This window comes from Drosophila willistoni, chromosome 3R (assembly GCF_018902025.1).
Source record: "Drosophila willistoni isolate 14030-0811.24 chromosome 3R, UCI_dwil_1.1, whole genome shotgun sequence".
Taxonomy (NCBI): domain Eukaryota; kingdom Metazoa; phylum Arthropoda; class Insecta; order Diptera; family Drosophilidae; genus Drosophila; species Drosophila willistoni.
In genome coordinates this window covers 33671693-33693034 of record NC_061086.1, presented here as the reverse complement: position 1 = coordinate 33693034, position 21342 = coordinate 33671693, and the positions used below count along the sequence as shown (strand labels likewise).

At 37.0% G+C, this 21342-nt stretch overlaps 1 protein-coding gene across 3 annotated transcripts; it reads left to right on the top strand.

The window, feature by feature from the left end:
* Positions 1 to 660: 660 nt before the first annotated feature.
* LOC6649444 (protein crumbs) lies at positions 661 to 21284 on the top strand. Of its 3 annotated transcripts, none has more exons than XM_023179796.2 (14): positions 661 to 1042; positions 12160 to 12504; positions 12654 to 13664; positions 14104 to 14442; positions 14977 to 15512; positions 15773 to 16317; positions 16380 to 16485; positions 16547 to 16741; positions 16806 to 17583; positions 17650 to 17832; positions 17901 to 19658; positions 19723 to 19847; positions 19907 to 20320; positions 20383 to 21284. In XM_023179796.2, the coding sequence occupies exons 1-14, from the start codon at positions 781 to 783 to the stop codon at positions 20611 to 20613; spliced, it is 6828 nt and encodes a 2275-aa protein (XP_023035564.1). In that variant the 5' UTR covers positions 661 to 780; the 3' UTR covers positions 20614 to 21284. The 3 variants fall into 3 exon arrangements, with proteins under 3 accessions (XP_023035564.1, XP_002072428.3, XP_023035565.1); XM_002072392.4 differs by lacking the exon at positions 14104 to 14442 and adding an exon at positions 13780 to 13923; XM_023179797.2 differs by lacking the exon at positions 14104 to 14442.
* Positions 21285 to 21342: the final 58 nt, after the last annotated feature.

Genomic DNA, 21342 nt, shown 5'->3' with positions numbered 1-21342 from the left:
GTCGGAGTTATCGATTGCGAATGTTAGCGTTGTTTTTTTTCTGTGTTGTTGTTTATTTCAAACTGAGCGGACGTGCGCCATTTGATGTCGGAAAAACTCGAAATTGCATGTTGTTTAAATTTGGAAAATATTTTATATTGTATTTGTTGAGGAAGATTTTTTGTAGATTTTGACCGTTTTTGTTGAATACTTTTTTAGTTTGTTTGCAAATCAACCCATCGCAGTGGGAGTACAAACGTAAACATTCTAAGCGCGCCCATGATAAATTTTATTGTTGCATTAGCTGTTTAGGCCCAAAAGGGCATAAAGCCGACGCAGGCAACTTGTAGATATGCGCACAGATGTGTGTCTGTGTGAGTGTGGGTAAATTCTTACCTGTGGAGTGTGAAAAATGGGCGAAAATTAGTAGTGTGATTTAAATCGTATCTGCATTTGGAGTGGAGTGTGCTCGATATCCAAATTCAGTTCATTAGAAAGTGTCGCGTGCGAAAGTGAGGAAATCAAAGCAAAAGAAGTCAAAAATGTATATGTATATCTAAAGACCCCCCCTCTAAACCAGTTCTAAAAGCCAAGTTCATAAATTGTATATGTGTTTGTGTGTGTATATATTTGCATGTGTTTGTGTGTGTGAGAGAGAGAGGGGAAACAACAACTACAATTACACACACATACACGTCCTCTGAACCAAGAAAAAAGAAAGAAAAAAAGCCGAAACGAAACCCTTCAAAACGACGGCAACAACGACAAAAGAAGAATTCCATTTCTAGCTGACGATCTCTCATGGCTGTGACCACTATGTATGCGTCAGCAACAACTATTGCGCACGGCAGACAACAAAAACAACAACAGAAACAACAGCGAAGAACAATAACAACAAAAACCACATTGAGTCGAGCGCGCACGAAAAGCGCAGCTCAAATGACGACTAAAGCGACAAAACAACAACAACAACAACTGCGGCAGGCACAACAACATTTGCTCAAGCGCGCCATTTCAGCGCCCCAGTGGATATTTCTCTTAATATTAATTTATTTAGCAACAGGTGAGTAAATCCAAAAAGTGTATAACAGGGAGTGAGAGAGAATGAGAGAAAATTTAATTCTTAAAAAAAATCTGGTTAATAACACAAAATCAGAAAACATTAGTTATTTATTTAAGATAATCTAGAAACAACCCTCCCCCTTCCACCCACACAAAAAAAAGATAAAAAAAACCAACAATAAGAAAACCTGTTTCTCCTTCCAAGGTTTCAAATGATTCGAATGAATCATGAATTTTCATGTCAATCTAATGCCGATTAGGCCATAAATCTTATCGCTTGATTGAAGAGAGAATGCACGGCTATAAATCTTGTTGTTTTTAGATGATGTCAGGACTCATTCAGTACTATCCAAAATGGATCAAATGGAAATTACTTTCAAGACAAAAATATACATATAAACAGAAAGAGAGTCACTCTCTCCAAACATTAACAAAACAAAATGTGGTAAAAATTATATATGTATTTCTTAATAGAAGTATAGAAGCCTTAGTTCTTTTACATAAATAAAACTTAATACTAAACTAAAAGCGTTATTAAATGATTAAAATATTTCTAAAATGGCGATGTAATTCCAAAGTTTATTTTAATATTATATGCAGCTATACATTTCAAATTCAATTATAATACCAAATTTCCAATTTTCCACATGCTGTTGTATTTTTATACCATACACCCATAGGGTGAAATGGTATATTAAAGTCGCCAAAATGTATGTACCAGGCAGAAGGAAGCATCTCCGACCCCACAAAGTATATATATTCTTGATCAGGATCAACAACCGAGTCGATCTAGCCATGTCCGTCCGTCTGTCCGTATGAACACCTAGATCTCGGAGACTGTAAGAGCTAGAGCCACCAAATTTGGTATGTAGACTCGTGTAGTATATAGAGTGATCAAGTTTATTTCAAATTTTTGCCACGCCCCTTTCCGCCTTCCCAATTTAAAAAAAGCGTTTATCTCAAAAACTATTCCAGCTAGAGACACCATATTTGGTATGTATATTCGCTTAGTAAATGCACACATTTTGTATGTATACAAATTTTGCCACGCCCTTTTTCGCCCCCGTAATTTGAAAAACTTGATTATCTCCCGTATTTTTTTACCTTAAGCAATCAAATTTGGCACACTTAAATTTAATACTAATATCTAGCAAAATACCAAATTTGATCAAAATAAAACAGTCGAGTTGTGCATATAAACGTTTTTCCATAGGGCCGGAGTTGGCCGTTGGCTGGTGGGGGCGCTAGGGTGCTCGTATGATTGAGTGAGCGAGATACTAAGATATGCTTGTAAAAAGCATGTGAAAATGCATTTGTTTAATAAATTTGAAATATTTGCTTTACTGGTGTATGGTATACCCAAGTCGGCGAGACGACTTACTTACTTCTTTTTAGATAAGTCAAAGAAAGATTTTGCCATACTTATATTTATTTGAGATTTTTGTCTAATAAAATAACTCTTATTTGATGCCTAATGCCATGTTCATTAATTTTAAACAAAATTTTTGTAAATTCCTAAAAACTTTCTAATTGACATGTCTTTATAATTGTTACATTGAAGAGCCTTATCCTCGCTCCATTAGGTACAATCAAAATTGAATAAGATGTTCCAATTTACATATGTATGTACAGTGAAACCTCGATATAACGAACTTCGTTATAACGAAAAACCCAATATAACGAATTTTTTGTTAAGTCCCTTGAAAGGACTAAGGTTTTACATTTCAGTACCTATAGCGAATCAATAGATATAACGAATAATTTTGCGATCCCCCTCAGATTCGTTATATCGAGGTTTCACTGTATATGTGCATATGTACATTTCCAAAGTTTTCCCCGTTTATTCCATCGTGTAATTGATCTGCAGCTATCTTAGACTTATTTTTTGTGTTTTTTGCTGTATCACTATGTAAATTGCGATTGGGCTCTTTTTTTTCTTCAGTAATTGTTATTTCGGCCATTGGATTGTGCAACAGTCGACCTTAAGATTTCGTTTCGTTTATTTATTTACAATAATGTTTTGTTATAATCTTATCTAGCCGGAAAGTGAAGTATACACACACACACACACCAAGAGGTAGGCATATATGTAGAAAGCGAATGCGTCGCCGTTGGCAACGCGGTAATACCGCAATGCTGGTATCTTTATAACTTGCGCATGGGAAAAGCCCTCTACAGGAGATGAGATGACAAGGCTAAGGTAATTATTTACTTGGTTTTCCTTGGCTCATCATAAAAATGCAAGCGCACAGGCACAGAGATCATAATTTTCTCTAGAAAACATTTTCCATCAAATTTTTCGGATTTTCAAAAGAAAATAAATAAATAAATCGCGGCAGCGGAATGTCAGGTAGATAAAATTACCTGAACCATAATACTACCTGTGCGTGGTTGGTTTTGTTGTTGTTGGGTTGTTAATGACGGGAATGGAGGGGAACACGTGACCTCGGGGTCGCTTGCAAGCCAAACTGAGGGAGATTGAGGAACGGACGGACACACCCGTATTCTAGCCTGTGGGCCTTGGTCAAGTGTTAAAGTGCAATCGGCTGTGACGCATGATGATGATGGTCGTCAACATAAAAAGCTACGCATTGCATGACTCTGGCCATTAGTGTAAGTCGTTAGTTAGCTCTCTTTATACATATAATCACACACACAAAAGAGAAACAGATTTTAACCCTGCATAATATTTTAAGGTCGATTTTACTTACGCCGCCGTGGCCGAATGCAACGTTGTCAGTTTTCACAACGCAACTGCAAGACAACTGCATCGATTGGCAAGTGCCTTGAGAAGAGGCAACAGCGCCGCCGTGGCAGTGGAAATCATTGCATACATTGAATATTAGGCTATTCAATTTGGCCAAACTGTCTGAAGTTTTCATAATTTAGTAATTCGACTCTAATTTAGTAATTTATTTCTCGAGATTATGAAAAACGCTTGAAAAATGATTGAATAAGTAATTTTGCATTTTGTGTTGGCAATACGACTATTAGAATACAATCTTTAAAGTAAGTGTAATGTTATGGTGAGCAATCGAACCCACTGTGCGCCGACAACTATCAAGACGATGACGAACCACAGAAAGAAGACCGCAAACATATGAGAGACCCAGCTGCTTTCGCTTTTAATTATTGTTTTTTTGTTGAAAAATTGTGGGCGGTATTTGAAAAAAAAAAATACAAAATAATGAAACTGTCTTTTATCGGAGCCATCACGTAGTTGCGTTTTATCTCTTGGCCTCTCGCTGTATTTGCATACGCAGTAAGCAAACGAAATGAAACCACACAAAAAATTAACATTGAATCATACTGTGCGAACAGTGGAGCCAACAAGCATTAAAACCGGTACTTCTTTATTAACTTTTAAAATTCCACTGTAAAATGGAGAACAACGCCCACGAAACTCAAACTCACTGAACTGAATTGAATCCTCTTTGAGCGTCTGTGTTTGTTCAGACTGTTTTTTTTTTTTTTTGTTTGGAAATGGAAGGGAATGCCAGTATGTACCGGAAAAGATTCTCTCAGGTACCCAGTACATTGTTTTTTTCCTGCTTTTCAACAGTTCATTGCTTTGTGCTACTTCGTAAACGAGTCGGAGTCAGAGTCCAAAGCTAGCATAAGGGCCAAAGCCAACATCAAAGCCAGATTTTGGGGCCAAAAACTAAACAAAAAAAAACTGGTTCCCAGTCACCGCGCCGCGGTCGCTCAGTAAACGGCGCCCAATGACTCTTTATACATATATTTTTTTGTTGGCTTATGTGTGCCCAATTCTAAACTGTTCCTTCTTGGCCCCTCCAAAAAAAACAAAAAAAATTTCTATAATAGTTAGCCAAAAAACTGGGTGGAGCTTGGTCGGGAGGTGGGTGCACATATTTTCGAGAGAGGCAAAGTGCGAAGCCTTTGTAACTGTTGTATAATATTGTATATATCTATTTAAATATTTATACAACATATTATTCTTCTTAAAAGCGAATGAATTGTAAATTAGTGTGGGAACACATTCATTTTAAAGCAGCAGATGTCTAAGCAAAGATAAGTTTCCTTTCTTGCAAAGTGCACTCTAACATGAAAATCTGATGGGAGATGTGAAATAAGAATAGGCATATTTAGTATGAGAACTTTAAGCAAAAGGTGTTGATAATTGTTAGTGAAGAAAATTGAGGACTCTTATTAACATCTCTCACAAGTCATACACGACAAATTCTTACAAATTAGGTTTCAAAATTCCCATGCAATTTAAACAACTTCATTTTGTTTGAACCAGAAAACTAAATTATTAAAAATAGACTGGTTCAAAGTGTTAAATTTAAAAATATACACAATTAATCCAAATTGAGAAGACATTAATGTATATACAAAAGGACACTTTTAGGTTTTTACACTTTTTTTAATGCCAACATAGTTTAAACCATAAAAAAGACAATAAAATGTATAATTTTATAAATTGCATAAAAGTCCACCTAGAAGCGAATCTTCTTAAAGGTTTTAAAGCTCTCGCCATGATGTTGTTTTTACTATCATTACCAGATTTCAATATGCAATAAAAATGAAATGTTTACTAGGAAAATTTAAATTGTGTTTAATATACATACTTTCTTACCATACCTTCTTGTTTTAAAAGTTTAGCAATAATTTCTCTTGAAATTCTTTTGTTGGTTGAGGGTCTAAGTCTCAATATAATTTTTCTTGTTCTGATTGTGGGCAAAAGTAACTGAAGTTGTAGCTATATATAATATATAATATATAATATAGCTATATATAATATATCTGGAAATTCCAAATATCGTTTCGGTCTAACATCTCAAAATGTGTTGTTTCATTTCAAAGAGATTTTGGAAACTTGTACATATTTTACCTTTGTGTTGTTAATAATAACTGTATCAAATAAAGATGCATAAATTGTATTTGTGAGTCGATTTTTAAATCAACTTAAATGTGACATGGAAAGAGAAATTTCTATAGATATTATCCGAGTACTTACATTTTCTTCACATTTTTCTCAGCACTACTTTTTTTGAAATTTTTATATAATTGGCTATTGAAAAAGTGATTTATGCAAATGAGAGGTTCGCTAAATACTATTGCTGTCAGAGCAGGGCAAGATATATAGTTATATATCTGTATAAAGAGAGAGAGCGAGAGAGAGACAGAGAGACCCACTTACCAAAACCAACAAACAATGAAAAAAAAACTTACTTACCTTATCGCAACACTTGCAAAATCCAATGCAACATAAGTACAATTTGTGTATGTGTGTGTGTGTGAGTATGTGTATGTAAATTAGCTCAACTTTTGCATTCTGCTTGTATGACTAATGCAAAAAAAAATCAACCAAACAACAACAATCAAATACCTGCACAAAAAAGGAAACGCTTCGTTCATTTTTATACCCTGTAATCACAGAGAGAGAATGGCAATATATAATTGCAAATTATTTTATTTAATTAAAAAACAAACAAATGAATTAAATGAATATATTTACAGTGGCAAAATAATGTGAGACATAAATTTATTGTCCTTAAATTGTAATTTTTTTCTTTATAAATTCTTTATTTTTGTTTGAAAATTGAATCCGATAGGTGCTGTAAAACTTAAAAACAAAAAGCTGTGTACAAAAATCATCTTAAAGCGTAGCACTTTTGTATAAGTTAAAGTTGTTTGGAACTTCTTAATTTACACCAACTTAATATAAATAAATATCTGTATAACAAAAACTTGACAATGAATCAAAAATCCCTCTAACAACAAGTCGTAAAGAAAAAATTGTCGTTTCAAATTATCGTCTTACCACGAAATTGTAAATTTTTATATTAACATTGTTTTCTAGGCAACATTGTAATACATTTGTAATAAAATTTAGTGGTATAGTGGTATATAGATATATTTATATATACATATGTAGTGTCTATATTCATATATATATAGTACCTGTTATGGCTTTAGTTTAGACAGTGAGAAGAACGTGCTTTTGATTGAGTAATATATATAACTGGACCATAGTATACCCATTTTTCATGTACATAATAGATGGGTATAAAAAGCACGAAACACTCACACTCACCCAAGTACACTCCTGTGTGTGTTGCATGTCTTAACCCATGTTGGCCCATAGTGGAGCTGCATGTTGCATGTTGGCGCGATTTCTGCTGCTCTTGCTTTTTTCCTGTTCTCTTCTCTATCAGGTAAACTTTCTACGCAGTTTACCCTCCATCCAATCCTCAATCTCTAACGTGGCCAACAACCCACCCACTCTTCCTTCTGGTGTTCCCATTTAAGTGGCCACAACAACAACAAATTGCAAGATACTAACTGGTACTATGGTTGGTTGCCTGTTTGGATGGGGGTATGGACGGACTCTTCGCTGCATTTGGTCATACTTCAATTATTTTATTTGTTGCCTCACCAAAAAAAAAATTAACCACCCACACACACACACTTTTAACTTTTGCTCTAAATACTTTTTATTTTGTTGTTGTTGTTGTAGCGCCTACAAAACATTACCTACACATATTTTGCTTGTCTCTCTTCATTCAGATAGACAACAAAAATAATAAAACAAAATTGCATAAATTATTATCAACCAACAAAATGTTCGTTTTTTTTTTTAAATTAAATTCGAAACTTTTTAATTGCATTTTAATTGTTAAATTTTCGTTAGTTAAGATTGTTGTTGTGCGATGGGAAAGTGAAAACATGTTGCGTTTATATTTTTAATTATAATTTTCGGGCGATAATACGATTAATTACAAAAAATGCACAACAAACCAATTATCAAAAAAAAAAAAATAATAATAATGTATCTATAAATAAATTGTTTAGTTTCACCCCAACACGAAATTGTTAAAATCTTTAAAACGGAAATTGATCAAAGCAATAAATATAAATTATGTAAAAATAAAGCGCAAAAATTAACTAATTAAATTTCAACCAAACATCTTTGTTTGCTCATAAATAGATTGAATATATCCGTTTTAATAATAAGTAAATAAACTAAAGAGGAAGTTTTAGAAATTCAATCTTTTAAATTTGAAATAGAGTCATTTAACAAAAAATGAATTCAACTTGGATATATGTACATTGTATTGTTAAAGTGATCTTTAACAATAATCATTTTCATTGGTAGATTGTAATAATAATCCACTCATGTTTATAATTTCATTCTGTTTTAGTTTTATCAATAAAAAGTTATCTTGATTACCAATTGAGTGTAAATTGTTGTTGTTAAACTCGTTTGCTTAACCTAAATGATGTTTATCTTTAATCCTTGTGTTTGTCAAATTCTCATACATTGCAATGGAATTTGTTATACCCTTGCAAAAAGGGTATATTAATTTTGGTCAGAAGTGTGCAACGCATAGAAGGAAGCATCTTCGACCATATAAAGTATATATATTCTTGATCAGCATGACGAGACGAGTTCATATAGCCATGTCCGTCCGTCCGTCCGTCCGTCCGTCTGTCCGTCTGTCCGTCCGTCTGGATCAACGCAAACTCCTCCTAGACCGTTGGAGCTAGAGAGCTGAAATTTTGCATGTAGGCTTGTATATACTGCAGGCGTTGTATATCTCGGATTCAGCCGGATCGGATCACTATATCACATAGCTCCCATACAAATGGCAAAGTCACGAACAGTGACTTTTCTCAATAACTTCGTTATTTTCTGAGCTATTGTCATGAAATTTAATATTTAATATTTAATATTACACATATAAACAACTATGCCAAATTTGATCAAAATCGGGTGCCTATATCATATAGCTCCCATAGGAACGATCTTTCGAAAACAGTGACTTTGGTGAATAACTTCGTTACTTTTGAAGCGATTGCTTTCAAATTAAACATTTGTTAGTTTAATATATCTCTTAATGACTGTGCCAAATTTGATAAGGATCGGGTAACTATATCATATAGCTCCCATAGGAACGATCGGTGGAAAACAGTGACTTTGATCAATATCTCCGTTATTTCCTATGTAGCCCGTTCTTTCGCAAACATTAGCCTTTTTAGCTTAAACGTTTTTTCACTTTGATGGCCGTTAGGTAAGGAAAGAGTTACCAAAAAAATTGCAAGGGTATACAAACTTTGACGCGGTCGAAGTTAGCCCCGGCCCTCTGGTTTTTATTCCACTTGTGATTTGGTCCTAAATTTCAAATTTAGTTCGTTCTGCGACATACATTGTGAGAAAGTTTATTTAATTATTAAAAGTTATTTTATCTCTAAATTCATGCGATTTTCTTTTCGTTGTTATCTATCAAAGCTATTTCTGGCCGATTCAAGAAACCTACCTGCTCTTTTTGTGTTTATGAATTGGATTGGGTATATACAAATTTGAATCTGAATACACTTAAGTTCTTAACTTAGCTTCTTCATTTGGCACGCTCAACTGAACGTTTGGAGTGGAATAGTAAAGATGTATTCTCACAATAACTAAATACCATTAAGCTCTATGGAAACTTAACGTTCTCTGTTAAATGAAGTCAACAATAGAACAAAAAGCTATTAACAACTGTTTCTTTTATAGCACCGCTAAAAAGTTTTGTGACTTTACTATGCGGTTCCACTTCACTCCCCGGAGCCACAAAAGCGTTTCCAGTTCCAAGCGGAGTCAAAGTCATCATCAACAAGTCAAGTCTTGGTGCTAAGAAGAGGGGGGAGAAGTCAGAGTAGCTTGTCGAGTCATTCATAACTAAGTCGAACAAAACGGTTAAAATAGAATTGTGCATAAATGTATAGTCGGATATATGATTATGAAATTTTCGTCATTCCGTTTTGTCTATGTACCAAGAGCTCAAAAATCAAGTCAATGTTATTATTATATATAAAATGCGCATGCCTAACCCGCTGTACTTATGTATATGAATAAATAGTATGAATAGTTTTTCTGCACAGTTTCGTACGTGAGTATAATATAATTATGAGCTACTTTACTCACAGCTTTACATTGCTCATTTACTCAGCCCAAGTATTTACTTACTCGGCCATTGGCATACATACATACATATGTCTGTACGTATGTACATACGTACATATGTGGACGGAGAGTGAAAAATAAAATAACAACACAAAACGTACTGACCAATTGACAAACCCAAATCGCCTTTAATGTTCGAACGAAGCGAAATGAAATGACAAAATCGATGGCCTCATATAATATCGTGTGTGTCTTAGTGTATTTTTTGTTTTTTTCCCTGTAGCAAACCGAGGTCTTCTATCTGTTGCCTGCTGTTTTCTGTCTCTAGTCTCTCTGCGCTGAGCGCTTTTTAAGCCAAACTGAAGCTCTTCTATATGGTAAGGGGTCAGGGCAAAAAGGGCAGCTACTTTTAGGTTCACCAAAGGTGCTAAAAGCAGCTTGACAAAACATTTCGTTTAATACAATTCCTCATAATTGCTAAAAGCAAAAGCAATGGACAATAAATTTGGCATGTCAATTAAAGTCCAGTCTAAGTGAAAATATATCATTTATTTTGAAATAGATTATAAGATAATTATCTTAGATAGATCTAGTGTTAAACAAGGCACAAACAAAACAGTGCTTTTCAATGAAAATAAAAAGAAAAACTTGAATTACCTGTTGATTACTGTTTTAACAAACAAAATCTGTCTTGATATTGAAAAATTTAGCATTTTTAGATGTAAAATATTCTTATGTGAAGATGATTTGTTCCTTGAGTTTTCATTCCTAGTTATTTTTTTTAACCCTACTCACCCTACTTTTTAGACCCTTTCAAAGTTTGTTTTTACTTATAGTCCTTTTTTATATCACTCATACGGCACGGCAATTCTGGGAAATATTGGATAACCGTTGGATTTGATTCCTATTGTGCAATTCATAAAGTATTGTTATTCTCCAAATCATTCGAAAATGAATGAGTTCGACTACTACGTCTACACATTATTTAATTCATTCAAGTTTTAAGCATCAATCATTCAATTCTTTAACTAACTAAATATCGCATGAATGCAGATTTCTAATATATATTTTTTATTTCCTAGTATGTATTAACTGCATATTCCAGATGTTTTCCATTAAAGTTAATTAATGGACAATTCAGCTCTTCTTTCAAGATTTTGCCACTTAATGATGACAACTTAACTTCTTGTGCCATTATTGATCTAAAACTAAAAGTTTCTCATTTAAAAAAGATTTTAAATGCGTTTCTTTAAATTTGTTTTCTTTTGTTTTTTAGAGAATGTAAATGACATTTTGGCCAAGCCTAAAAGGAAGTTTATTGTGTATACACATTATGCCTTCAGTCGTTCTGTTTATTATTCATAAAAAATTAGCCGATTCCGAATACAAATATAATGCTTAATTCAGTTAAATTAAAAATTATTTCATTCCGGCAATTTGTTAGAAATCTTGTGGCGGAAATGTCTATATATTATATATATTATAGAAATTGCAGGTATTAGTTACGTGAGAATAAAAATTGTCAGAATAATTTATTGACAATTGGCAATTTAAAATTTCCATCTCTTTCTTTAATGTATTATGCTAAGTTAGCATTGCTAACTTGGCCTTAGATGTAAAATTCATTTCCTTTAATGCCTTTGCGGTTACTTTCTTTCATATTAGTTGGGTTTTGTTGTTTGATGTTTTTTGTTTTCTATTTGCTACTAGTTGTATGGTTCGTTAATTTTTGTATGAAAAAAAAGCAATAGCAGCCAGTCTTGGGAGACTTGGAGGCTTCTAGCACTAGAAGCCAGTCTTGGGAGACTTGGAGGCTTCTTTCGGTTTTGGGCCAATTGATTCTGCGCAAATGAAAGTTGTTGGGGCCTGGTTAAGTGATTACCATTTAAGTGGCATGTGCTCGGCCACTTGTCTAATTTGGTCAATGCTAGAGCCAAAACACTTTCTTAGCCACAAAGTGTATACATACATATAAGAGAAGAGAAGACAAGAGAAGACAAAATGTAAGCCAAAGTAAACCATTGGCCATTTTGTTGTGCCCAATAGAACTATGAGCAAAGAGAGGGAGTGAAATGAATAATACTATGGTTACATTTACCTTCCAAAGCCCACTCAATCTTCGTCACTCTGAAATCCGATTAGTTAAACTAGTTACTCTAACCTTGTCCAATGTATGCATTTACGAAAATTTCTTTTTGTCTTAACAGATGTTGCCTCACTGGAAGTTCAGACCAAGGAGGCATACTTCAATGGCTCCGCTTATCTACGCCTGCTCACTCCCATGCCCATTTGGGATCATTCGGCAATTAGTTTCCGCTCGTGCCGCGGCGGTGAAATACTTGCTCAGCAATATAATAAAAACTCTATTGTAATCTCAGTGCTCAATGATTTCCTACAAATATCATTGGCCGGTCCGGCTGTGATTGGACCCAACAATCGTCTGGATGTTAAATTGCCCTATCAACTCTTGGACAATCGTTGGCATACGCTGCAATTCAAATACGAGTACGGTAATCTCTATTTGCATGTGGATCGTGCAGCCACAATATTTGGTAAGTACTCTTCACACAAATCAAAATCGTGAAAATTTTGTAATTGAAAATAGCAAAGAGGAAAGATCAGCGAGAGGCAAAATAAAAAGGCAAAGAATGACCACAAAGTGAATAGCTTTTGAATGAAATTCGTATCTCTTCTTTTACAGCAAATTCTACATATAATAGTCAATTTTTAACCAATCAGGATATTGGCAATGAGGCAGCCATTTTAATATTGGGCAATTCATTCTCTGGATGTCTGTTGGATGGTCCTGGTTTGCAATTCGCCAATGGCTCCATGACCGTACAGAATGCTGTATTCGGTGTCTGTCCTTTGAATCAAGGTCCCTGCAGCGAACATGATGTCTTTACACGAGTCCAAGATAATTTTTGTCTCAATGATCCATGTATGGGTCATGGCACATGCACCTCCAATGCTGATGGCTATGAGTGTCGCTGTACTGCACGGTACTCGGGCAAGAATTGCCAAAAGGATAATGGCTCTCCATGTGCTGCGGGTAAAAATCCTTGCACTAATGGTGGCAGCTGTATGGAGAACTCTCGCGGTGATTATCAATGCTTCTGTGATGCCAATCACAGTGGTCAACACTGCGAAACAGAGGTGAACATCCATCCACTCTGCCAAAAGAATCCCTGCAAGAATAATGCCGCCTGCGTGGTACTCAGCGGTAGTCCGTCGATTTCATGTGAATGTCCTAAGGGCTATGCGGGAAAAATGTGTGAGATTGATACGGACGAGTGTGCCTCACAGCCCTGTCAGAATAATGGCGTTTGTATTGATCGCATCAATGGATTCACTTGTGATTGCACGGGCACTGGCTATAGTGGCGCCTTCTGTCAGGCCAATATCGATGAATGCGAAAAGAATCCCTGTTTGAATGGTGGACGCTGTTTCGATACCTATGGCTGGTATACATGCCAGTGTCTAGACGGTTGGGGTGGCGAGATCTGTGACAAGCCGATCAGTTGCCAAACGCAACAGTGTCTCAACGGTGGAACCTGCTTGGACAAAACCATCGGTTTTCAGTGCATTTGTCCGCCCGAATATAGCGGAGAATTATGTCAACTTGGACCACCAGGATCACTATGTGCACAGCAATGTCCCATCGATTCCGAATGTATTGCCGGCAAATGTGTGTGTAAGCCAGGAACTTCGGGTGAGTACATACATAAATCATTAAAAAGTTGATAGTATGGAGGAAAAGGATTTAATTTGTTTTGTGGCATGGAATGGTAACGGTATTTAACATTTAATAATAATTGAAAAAAAAGCTACCTCTACGGAGCTGTCGGCAATGTCGAATGAGGATTTGCGGCTTTCAACCAGCAGCAGCAGCACATTGTGTCCCAGTGAGAAAAAGAAACGCTATATATCACCCGAGTGGCTCAAACGCAAGCGTTGTGAACTAAAATTGAGTATGTGGAACTACAAAACTTGTACTCCACAATTTCTAGTCGCCTATCTTTTTTTTAATCCTTTAGTTCCCCTATGCTCTTTATACTATATACTATGTATGATCCCTTTAGATTTGACAAACTAACTTATTTTCCCTATAAATATGCTATTTTATGCTATTGGCTGTGGTCTTAATTTAGGCCCTATTGGTCATTGTATTCCAACTGCAACAACACCGTTACCAGAACTATTAGTACCAACAACAACAGCAATCACATCACCAGCTAGTACAACTCTTTTAACAACAACAACAACATCAGCAACAGCTACAACAAAAATACCCCAATTAATAACAACAACAACAATCAAAAACAATAAACAACTAAATAAACAACAACAACAAACACCCACCCAACGCTCGGCCTCATTGAGTGTGACTACTACTCCCACTGCATGTCCCCCAGAAAATTGCTTGAATGGTGGCACCTGTAAAGGATTTGGCAGCAATTATACTTGTATATGCGCTAAAGGATACACAGGTTTGGACACACAAAAGAAAACACACACCCATACACCAAAAAGAATAAAGGGTTGCCCTAAATTTACAAAAAACAAAATCATTTAGTTTTTTCAACTTAATGGTAGGAAAGACTCGGGCTAATAGAAAGACAAATTGAGTTAATGCATTTTTCCCACGGTTCCTATTATTTTCTAATGCTATAATCTTTTAGCTTGTAAAAGTAATTCTTTTCTGAGACTGATGCGGCAAACGCGTTATAGGGTACGAATGAATTAATAACAAGCTATTCCGTTAATTTTTCCATAATTCTCCAGTATGTAATGCTTTATCATCAAGTTTGTATATATAGCATAGTAGACTTTAGAGCAACCCTTTACATTTAAACTGTATATATATTTAGAATTTTTTTGTAGCAGAAATTAATTTGTAATGAGTTCCAATGAAACCCTAAAATAATAGTAGTTTGAAGTACTTGAATTGCATGCAGTTAATTTTGAGGAAGATATGGTTAAATCTAATTGTGAAATTTTATGCAATTTCCTATCATTAACAGGTTACAACTGTCAACTGAGCACAGGGGAGGGTGCTGCCGCTTTACAGGCACTGACACCCATCAATTGTAATGCCACCAATGGCAAATGTCTGAATGGGGGCACTTGCTCCATGAATGGCACCCATTGCTATTGCTCTGTGGGATATTCTGGTGATCGCTGTGAGAAGGCCGATAATTGTTCTCCAGCTAATTGCCAAGAGCCGATGATTTGTGAGCATAATCAATGCAAATGTCCCGATGACAAGGTGTGCAACCAGTGTGCCACACAACCCTGTCAAAATGGTGGTGAATGCTTCGATTTACCCAATGGTGATTACGAATGCAAATGCTCACGCGGCTGGACAGGACGCACTTGTGCCAATGATGTGGATGAATGTGTGCTACAACCGACAATTTGTGGCAATGGCATATGCAAGAACGAGAAGGGTTCCTATAAATGTTATTGCACACCAGGATTCACGGGTATTCATTGTGATTCCGATGTGGATGAGTGTCTTAGTCATCCCTGTCTAAATGGGGCGACATGCCATAATAAGGTAAGTGAACAAATTGAGCGAGTTTAGTGCTGAAAATTTGGAATTTGGTTGGTTACTAAAGTGTAATTAGTTGTTTTTCTTTAAATATGGAAAGCATCGGATATTAAGACAAGTGAGTGGATCATTATGATGTTTCCAGTACTAGTAGATCCTTTGATAAATTTGTTTTTGCAAAGTTGCGGTAGAACGCTCGATTGATGAAAAGCAAAAATTTTGTATGGAGTTTGTTTTTAACCTAAATTTTTTTATCTTTTACACAGATCAATGCCTATGAATGTGACTGCCAGCCGGGCTATCAGGGTGATAATTGTGAAATTGATATTGATGAATGTATTAATAATCCTTGCTCAAATGGCTCTACCTGCATTGATATGATCAATAATTTCACCTGCTCCTGCATACCTGGAATGACGGGACGCATCTGTGATATTGATATCGATGATTGTGTATCGGCACCATGTCTGAATAGTGGCAAATGTATTGATGAATTGGGTGGCTTCCATTGCGATTGCAGTGGCACTGGCTATGAGGGTAAAAATTGTGAACTGAATATCGATGAATGCATCTCGAATCCATGTACAAATGGTGCCCAATGTGTGGATCAAGTGAAGGATTATTTATGCGAATGTCATCCAGGCTATACGGGCAAAAATTGTGATCAGGATATCAATGAATGTGAGAGTAATCCATGTCAGTATAATAGCAATTGTCTGGAAAGATCAAATATGACTTTATATCAATTGAGTAAGTTTATGGATCTACCTAAGGTGTTTAGTCAGCCTTTCAGCTATGAAAATGCTAGCGGGTAAGTACAGTAAAACGTCTACAGAAACCCTCAACATTTACTTATCCCAATTTCTATTGTAGTTACGAATGTGTTTGCGTTCCTGGCATTATAGGCAAAAACTGTGAAATTAACATCAACGAATGTGAAAGTAATCCTTGCAGCAAACATGGCACTTGCAATGATGGAGTGAGTCATACCCGATATGGATTTTGAAATGGATTAAAATAATCTGATTTTTCTTTAATAGATTGGTACCTATACATGCGAATGTGATCCTGGTTTCGAGGGCACACACTGTGAGATTAATATCGATGAATGCGATCGATATCATCCATGCATGAAAGGGACTTGTATTGATCAGATCAACGATTATGACTGCGATTGCGATGCAAACTATGGTGGCAAGAATTGTTCTGTGAATTTAATTGGCTGCCAACGGAATGTAAGTAATTATTCATCCATCAAATATACTTTGAGTAATAATTTGATTTTTGTTTGTTTTCCAGCCATGTTTAAATGGGGGTTTTTGCCGGCCATATTTGGTCAATGAAACTGTCCATCTGTTCAATTGTACTTGCGAGCATGGTTTCCAAGGTGATACCTGTGAGAAGACCACAACTCTTTCCATGGTGGTTAGCAGTTTGATTACGGTTAAAACTCAACGTGAAGAGGGTTACGATATCAATTTACAATTCCGTACCACTTTGCCTACCGGTGTTTTGGCCTTTGGCACTTCGGGAGGACAAAATGAACCGGTTAGCTATATTCTTGAACTGATCAATGGACGTTTGAATTTGCATTCATCGTTATTAAACAAATGGGAGGGAGTATTCATCGGATCGAAATTGAATGACAGTCGTTGGCATAAGGTCTTTGTAGCCATCAATACTTCACATTTGGTGTTATCGGCCAACGATGAGCAGGCCATATTTCCAGTTGGTTCCTATGAGACGGCCAATAATAGCCAACCATCGTTTCCGTTAACCTATTTGGGTGGCACCATACCCAATCTAAAGTCATATTTGAGGCATTTGACTCACCAGCCATCAAGTTTTGTTGGCTGCATGCAAGACGTAGTAGTCAATGGGATGGTCATCTTTCCTGACGAGCATATCGATAATGATACGGAATCCGATACCAAATTGTCCTATGTGCAAAGTGGATGCCCTCGTACAGAACAATGCAAACCCAATCCGTGTCACTCGAACGGCGAATGTACGGACTTGTGGCATACCTTCCGCTGCGTTTGTCCGAGACCGTTCTTTGGGCATACTTGCCAGCACAGTGAGTACAAATAAGATAGAACAAATTTTATTGCAAAGAAATATTAATTGATCATAATTTTTACAGATATGACGGCTGCCACATTTGGTCACGAGAATACCACTCACTCTGCTGTCATTGTGGAGACAACAGATGTGGCTAGACGAGCCATACGTTCCATATTGGATATCTCGATGTTTATACGGACTCGCGAACCAACGGGTCAGGTGTTCTATTTGGGCAGTGATCCACGCAAAATGCCAACAAAGAGTGAGTTTTTCTATATAGATAAATACTCCTGGGGTTGATTAATTGACGAATGCAATTTATCTTTATAGACATTGGTGATTCCTTTGTGGCTGCCCAATTAAATGGCGGTGAATTGCTGGTGAAGATGCAATTCAATGGCACTCCAGAGGCTTACACAGTTGGTGGTCAAAAGCTTGACTCTGGCTACAATCATCTGATTGAGGTGGTGCGCAATCACACACTCGTCCAAGTCAAAATCAACGGCACCGAATATTTCCGCAAAACCTTGTCAACAACGGGCATCCTAGATGCACAAGTTCTCTATTTGGGTGGACCAGCACCGACTCGCGAATCTTTATTGCCAGCCAGCACTGAACCTGGGCTGGTTGATGCAGAGAGCACAGCATCGGATATGGGATCAGCTGCCATATCTCCTGCAGATTACACTAAGGACTATTTCAAGGGCATCATTCAGGATGTCAAGGTCAGCAATGGCTCCCACAATATGATAGTCGAGATGTATCCCTTGAATGTCACTGAAGTACAAGAGAATGCATCACCTTTCGGTGTCGTTAGCATTGATCGTACCTCTGTGTTACCCGGTGAAGTATCGGATGATTTATGTCGCAAAAATCCATGCAAGCATAATGCCGAGTGTCGGAATACCTGGAACGATTATAGTTGCACCTGCCCGAATGGTTATAAGGGCAAGGATTGTCAGGAGATTGAGTTTTGTCAGCTGGTCAGATGCCCTGGTAACAGTACATGCCAGAATCTGGACGACGGCTACGAATGTTTGACTGATATTACATTCACTGGCCTGGAACGGTCACCACTGGCCTTCTCATACTTCAAGGAGCAGCAACCGGAGGACAATGTGGGAGTGCCGACGAAATCAACTTTGAAACCTGTTATAGAGATTGCCTATCGTACTCGTGCCGGAGGCACTCTGCTTTTCATTGACAATAATGATAGTTTCTTTGAGATTGGAGTAAATGGTGCTCGTGTGACCATTACTTGGAAACTTACCCAGCTTCATATTGGCGAATCCGCGCGTTTTGAAAAAGAGAATGCAGATGGCGAATGGAGTCGCATTTATTTACGATCACACGGTGGCAAACTAGAGGGTGGATGGAAGGGTTGGGAATCCTTGGTGGATCCAGCTCCCGCATTCTCTGTGGACATCGATCAGGCGGCGTTCCAGGATCTTCTTTCAACCAGTACTCAAGTATACTTGGGCGGCATGCCAGAGTCGCGTCAGGCTCGTGGCTCTACCCAAAGTGCCCAGCAGGGATCTCAGTTCAAGGGCTGTTTAGGTGAGGCACGTGTGGGTGATCTGCTTTTGCCTTATTTCACCAATGCCGAACTCTATCCCCATACCGAGAACGTTTCAGTGCAGCTGCAGGCCCAATTTCGTTTAAATTCTTCAAAACCGGAAGAGGGCTGCATTCTATGCTTCCAGTCGGATTGTAAAAATGATGGTGAATGCTCGGCTCCATTCGAGAAATACGCCTGCACCTGCAAACCTGGCTACGAGGGAGATGACTGTTCTGTTGACATTGATGAATGCCTTGACGTAGAGTGTCAGAATAATGGAACGTGCCTTAATCAAGTGGCTGATTTCTATTGCCAATGCCAAGTAGGATTCGAAGGACGCCACTGCGAGCAGAATATCGATGAATGTTCTCCTAATCCCTGCCAACATGGTGGTAACTGTACAGATCTGATTGCTGCATATCTTTGCACATGTACGGAAGAATTCACAGGACCTCAGTGTAATGTCCTCAAACAGATGACCTGCGAGAATGAACCATGTCGCAATGAATCCACATGCGAAAATGGACACAGTGAGTTATATTAAGTGACTAATTCTAAAATGTATGTACTTACACCTTATTAACTTATGTGCAGATGGGACGACTGGCAATAACTTTACTTGTACATGTGCCACAGGATTCGTGGGTACTCTGTGTGACCTATCTTTCTGCGAGGAGACGCCGTGTCATAATGGAGGCCTCTGTTTAAACGCAAACAATGTAAGTAGCAATCCGGAAACGCCATAAACAACTTAATTGAATTTCCCTTTTTTATCTAGACACCTACATGCAAGTGTAGTCTCGGCTATACCGGAGTTCTCTGCGAGCAGGAGATCGATGAATGTGCCTCCAGTCCCTGTCAGAACGGTGGCAAATGCATTGATCGCATTGGCGGTTACGATTGCAATTGTCTGTCCACCGGTTTTGAAGGAACACACTGTCAAGATGATATTGATGAATGTAGTCTGAGTGAGGAATATTGTGGTGGTCTAGGACGCTGCATCAATAGGCCTGGTACATTTAAATGCATCTGCCAGACACCGCATTGTGGAGCCTATTGCAACTTTACGGATCCCTGTAATACAACGGGCATTTGTGCCAATGGCGGACAATGCGTAGAAGCTTGTGGTGAGGAACCGGACTACTATTGCAACTGCACTGAAGGATTCACTGGCAAGAATTGCACAGCAATGGTGAGCTCATTTGTTACTAGCTAAGCTTAGAGACGTGAAATAACTGTGTTTTCATATTCCAGATTACGTCCAAAGAGGATGGTCCGTCCACCACAGACATAGCTATTATTGTTATACCTGTTGTGGTGGTTCTTTTGCTCATAGCTGGGGCTTTATTGGGCACATTTTTGGTAATGGCTCGCAATAAGCGTGCCACACGAGGCACCTACAGTCCTAGCGCCCAGGAGTATTGCAATCCTAGGCTGGAGATGGATAATGTGCTTAAACCGCCGCCAGAGGAACGACTTATTTAGTTTAGTTTAACAAATTTAATAACAACAACAACTACAACAGATATTCTTAAAATCCGCCCATATTTTTTTGTATTGTACTAAGCTCGTACCTAGTTAACGTCTTACATTTATATTAAGGTGCTCAAAGCAAGCAACAACTGTAACCATTCCAACTCTTAATCCTAATGCGTCACTTAGTTAGTTAATATTTGCCGTTGTCTATTTATTGTCCTAGTTCTTAGATAACAGAAAAAGTGAAAACAAACAACATGAAAACAATTATGTAGTCGTTATATAGTTATGTTCCATTAGTTAAGTTTTAGTATTCGATTTCTGCGAACAAACTGTTAAGCTGACACCACCCACCCACCTTTCCCATTGCAATGCACATTCCAATCAAAGTACTTATTTTGTAAATACTAATGCCTTTTTGACAATTCCAAAATCAAATTAGCTGAGCTAAACGAAACAAACTAACCTTCTATATGCCTATATATATGCAAGTATATATCAATTAATGTGGCCTTATAAGTTATACAAAGAGAAAAACTGGCAAACTAAATGCGACATGATAAAACTAGAACTTAAGTCAAAAGTAAATCAAATAATATTTTACAAATATACATAAAAGATTTTTCTCTAGAATTTCTAAGTGTAAACTTAAGAGACTGTACTATATATATATTTAATTATTAAAAATTTCGACCTTTTTTTCCAAAAAGTACACAAACATTTATAAACTGGGGATTT

Coding starts and splice junctions, on each gene's coding strand:
- LOC6649444 (XM_023179796.2), top strand. CDS start 781: ATGGCTGTGACCACTATGTATGCGTCAGCAACAACTATTGCGCACGGC. Junction 14,443..14,976: donor ATGCGCTAAAGGATACACAG/GTTTGGACACAC, acceptor TATCATTAACAG/GTTACAACTGTCAACTGAGC. Junction 16,318..16,379: donor AGCTATGAAAATGCTAGCGG/GTAAGTACAGTA, acceptor TTTCTATTGTAG/TTACGAATGTGTTTGCGTTC.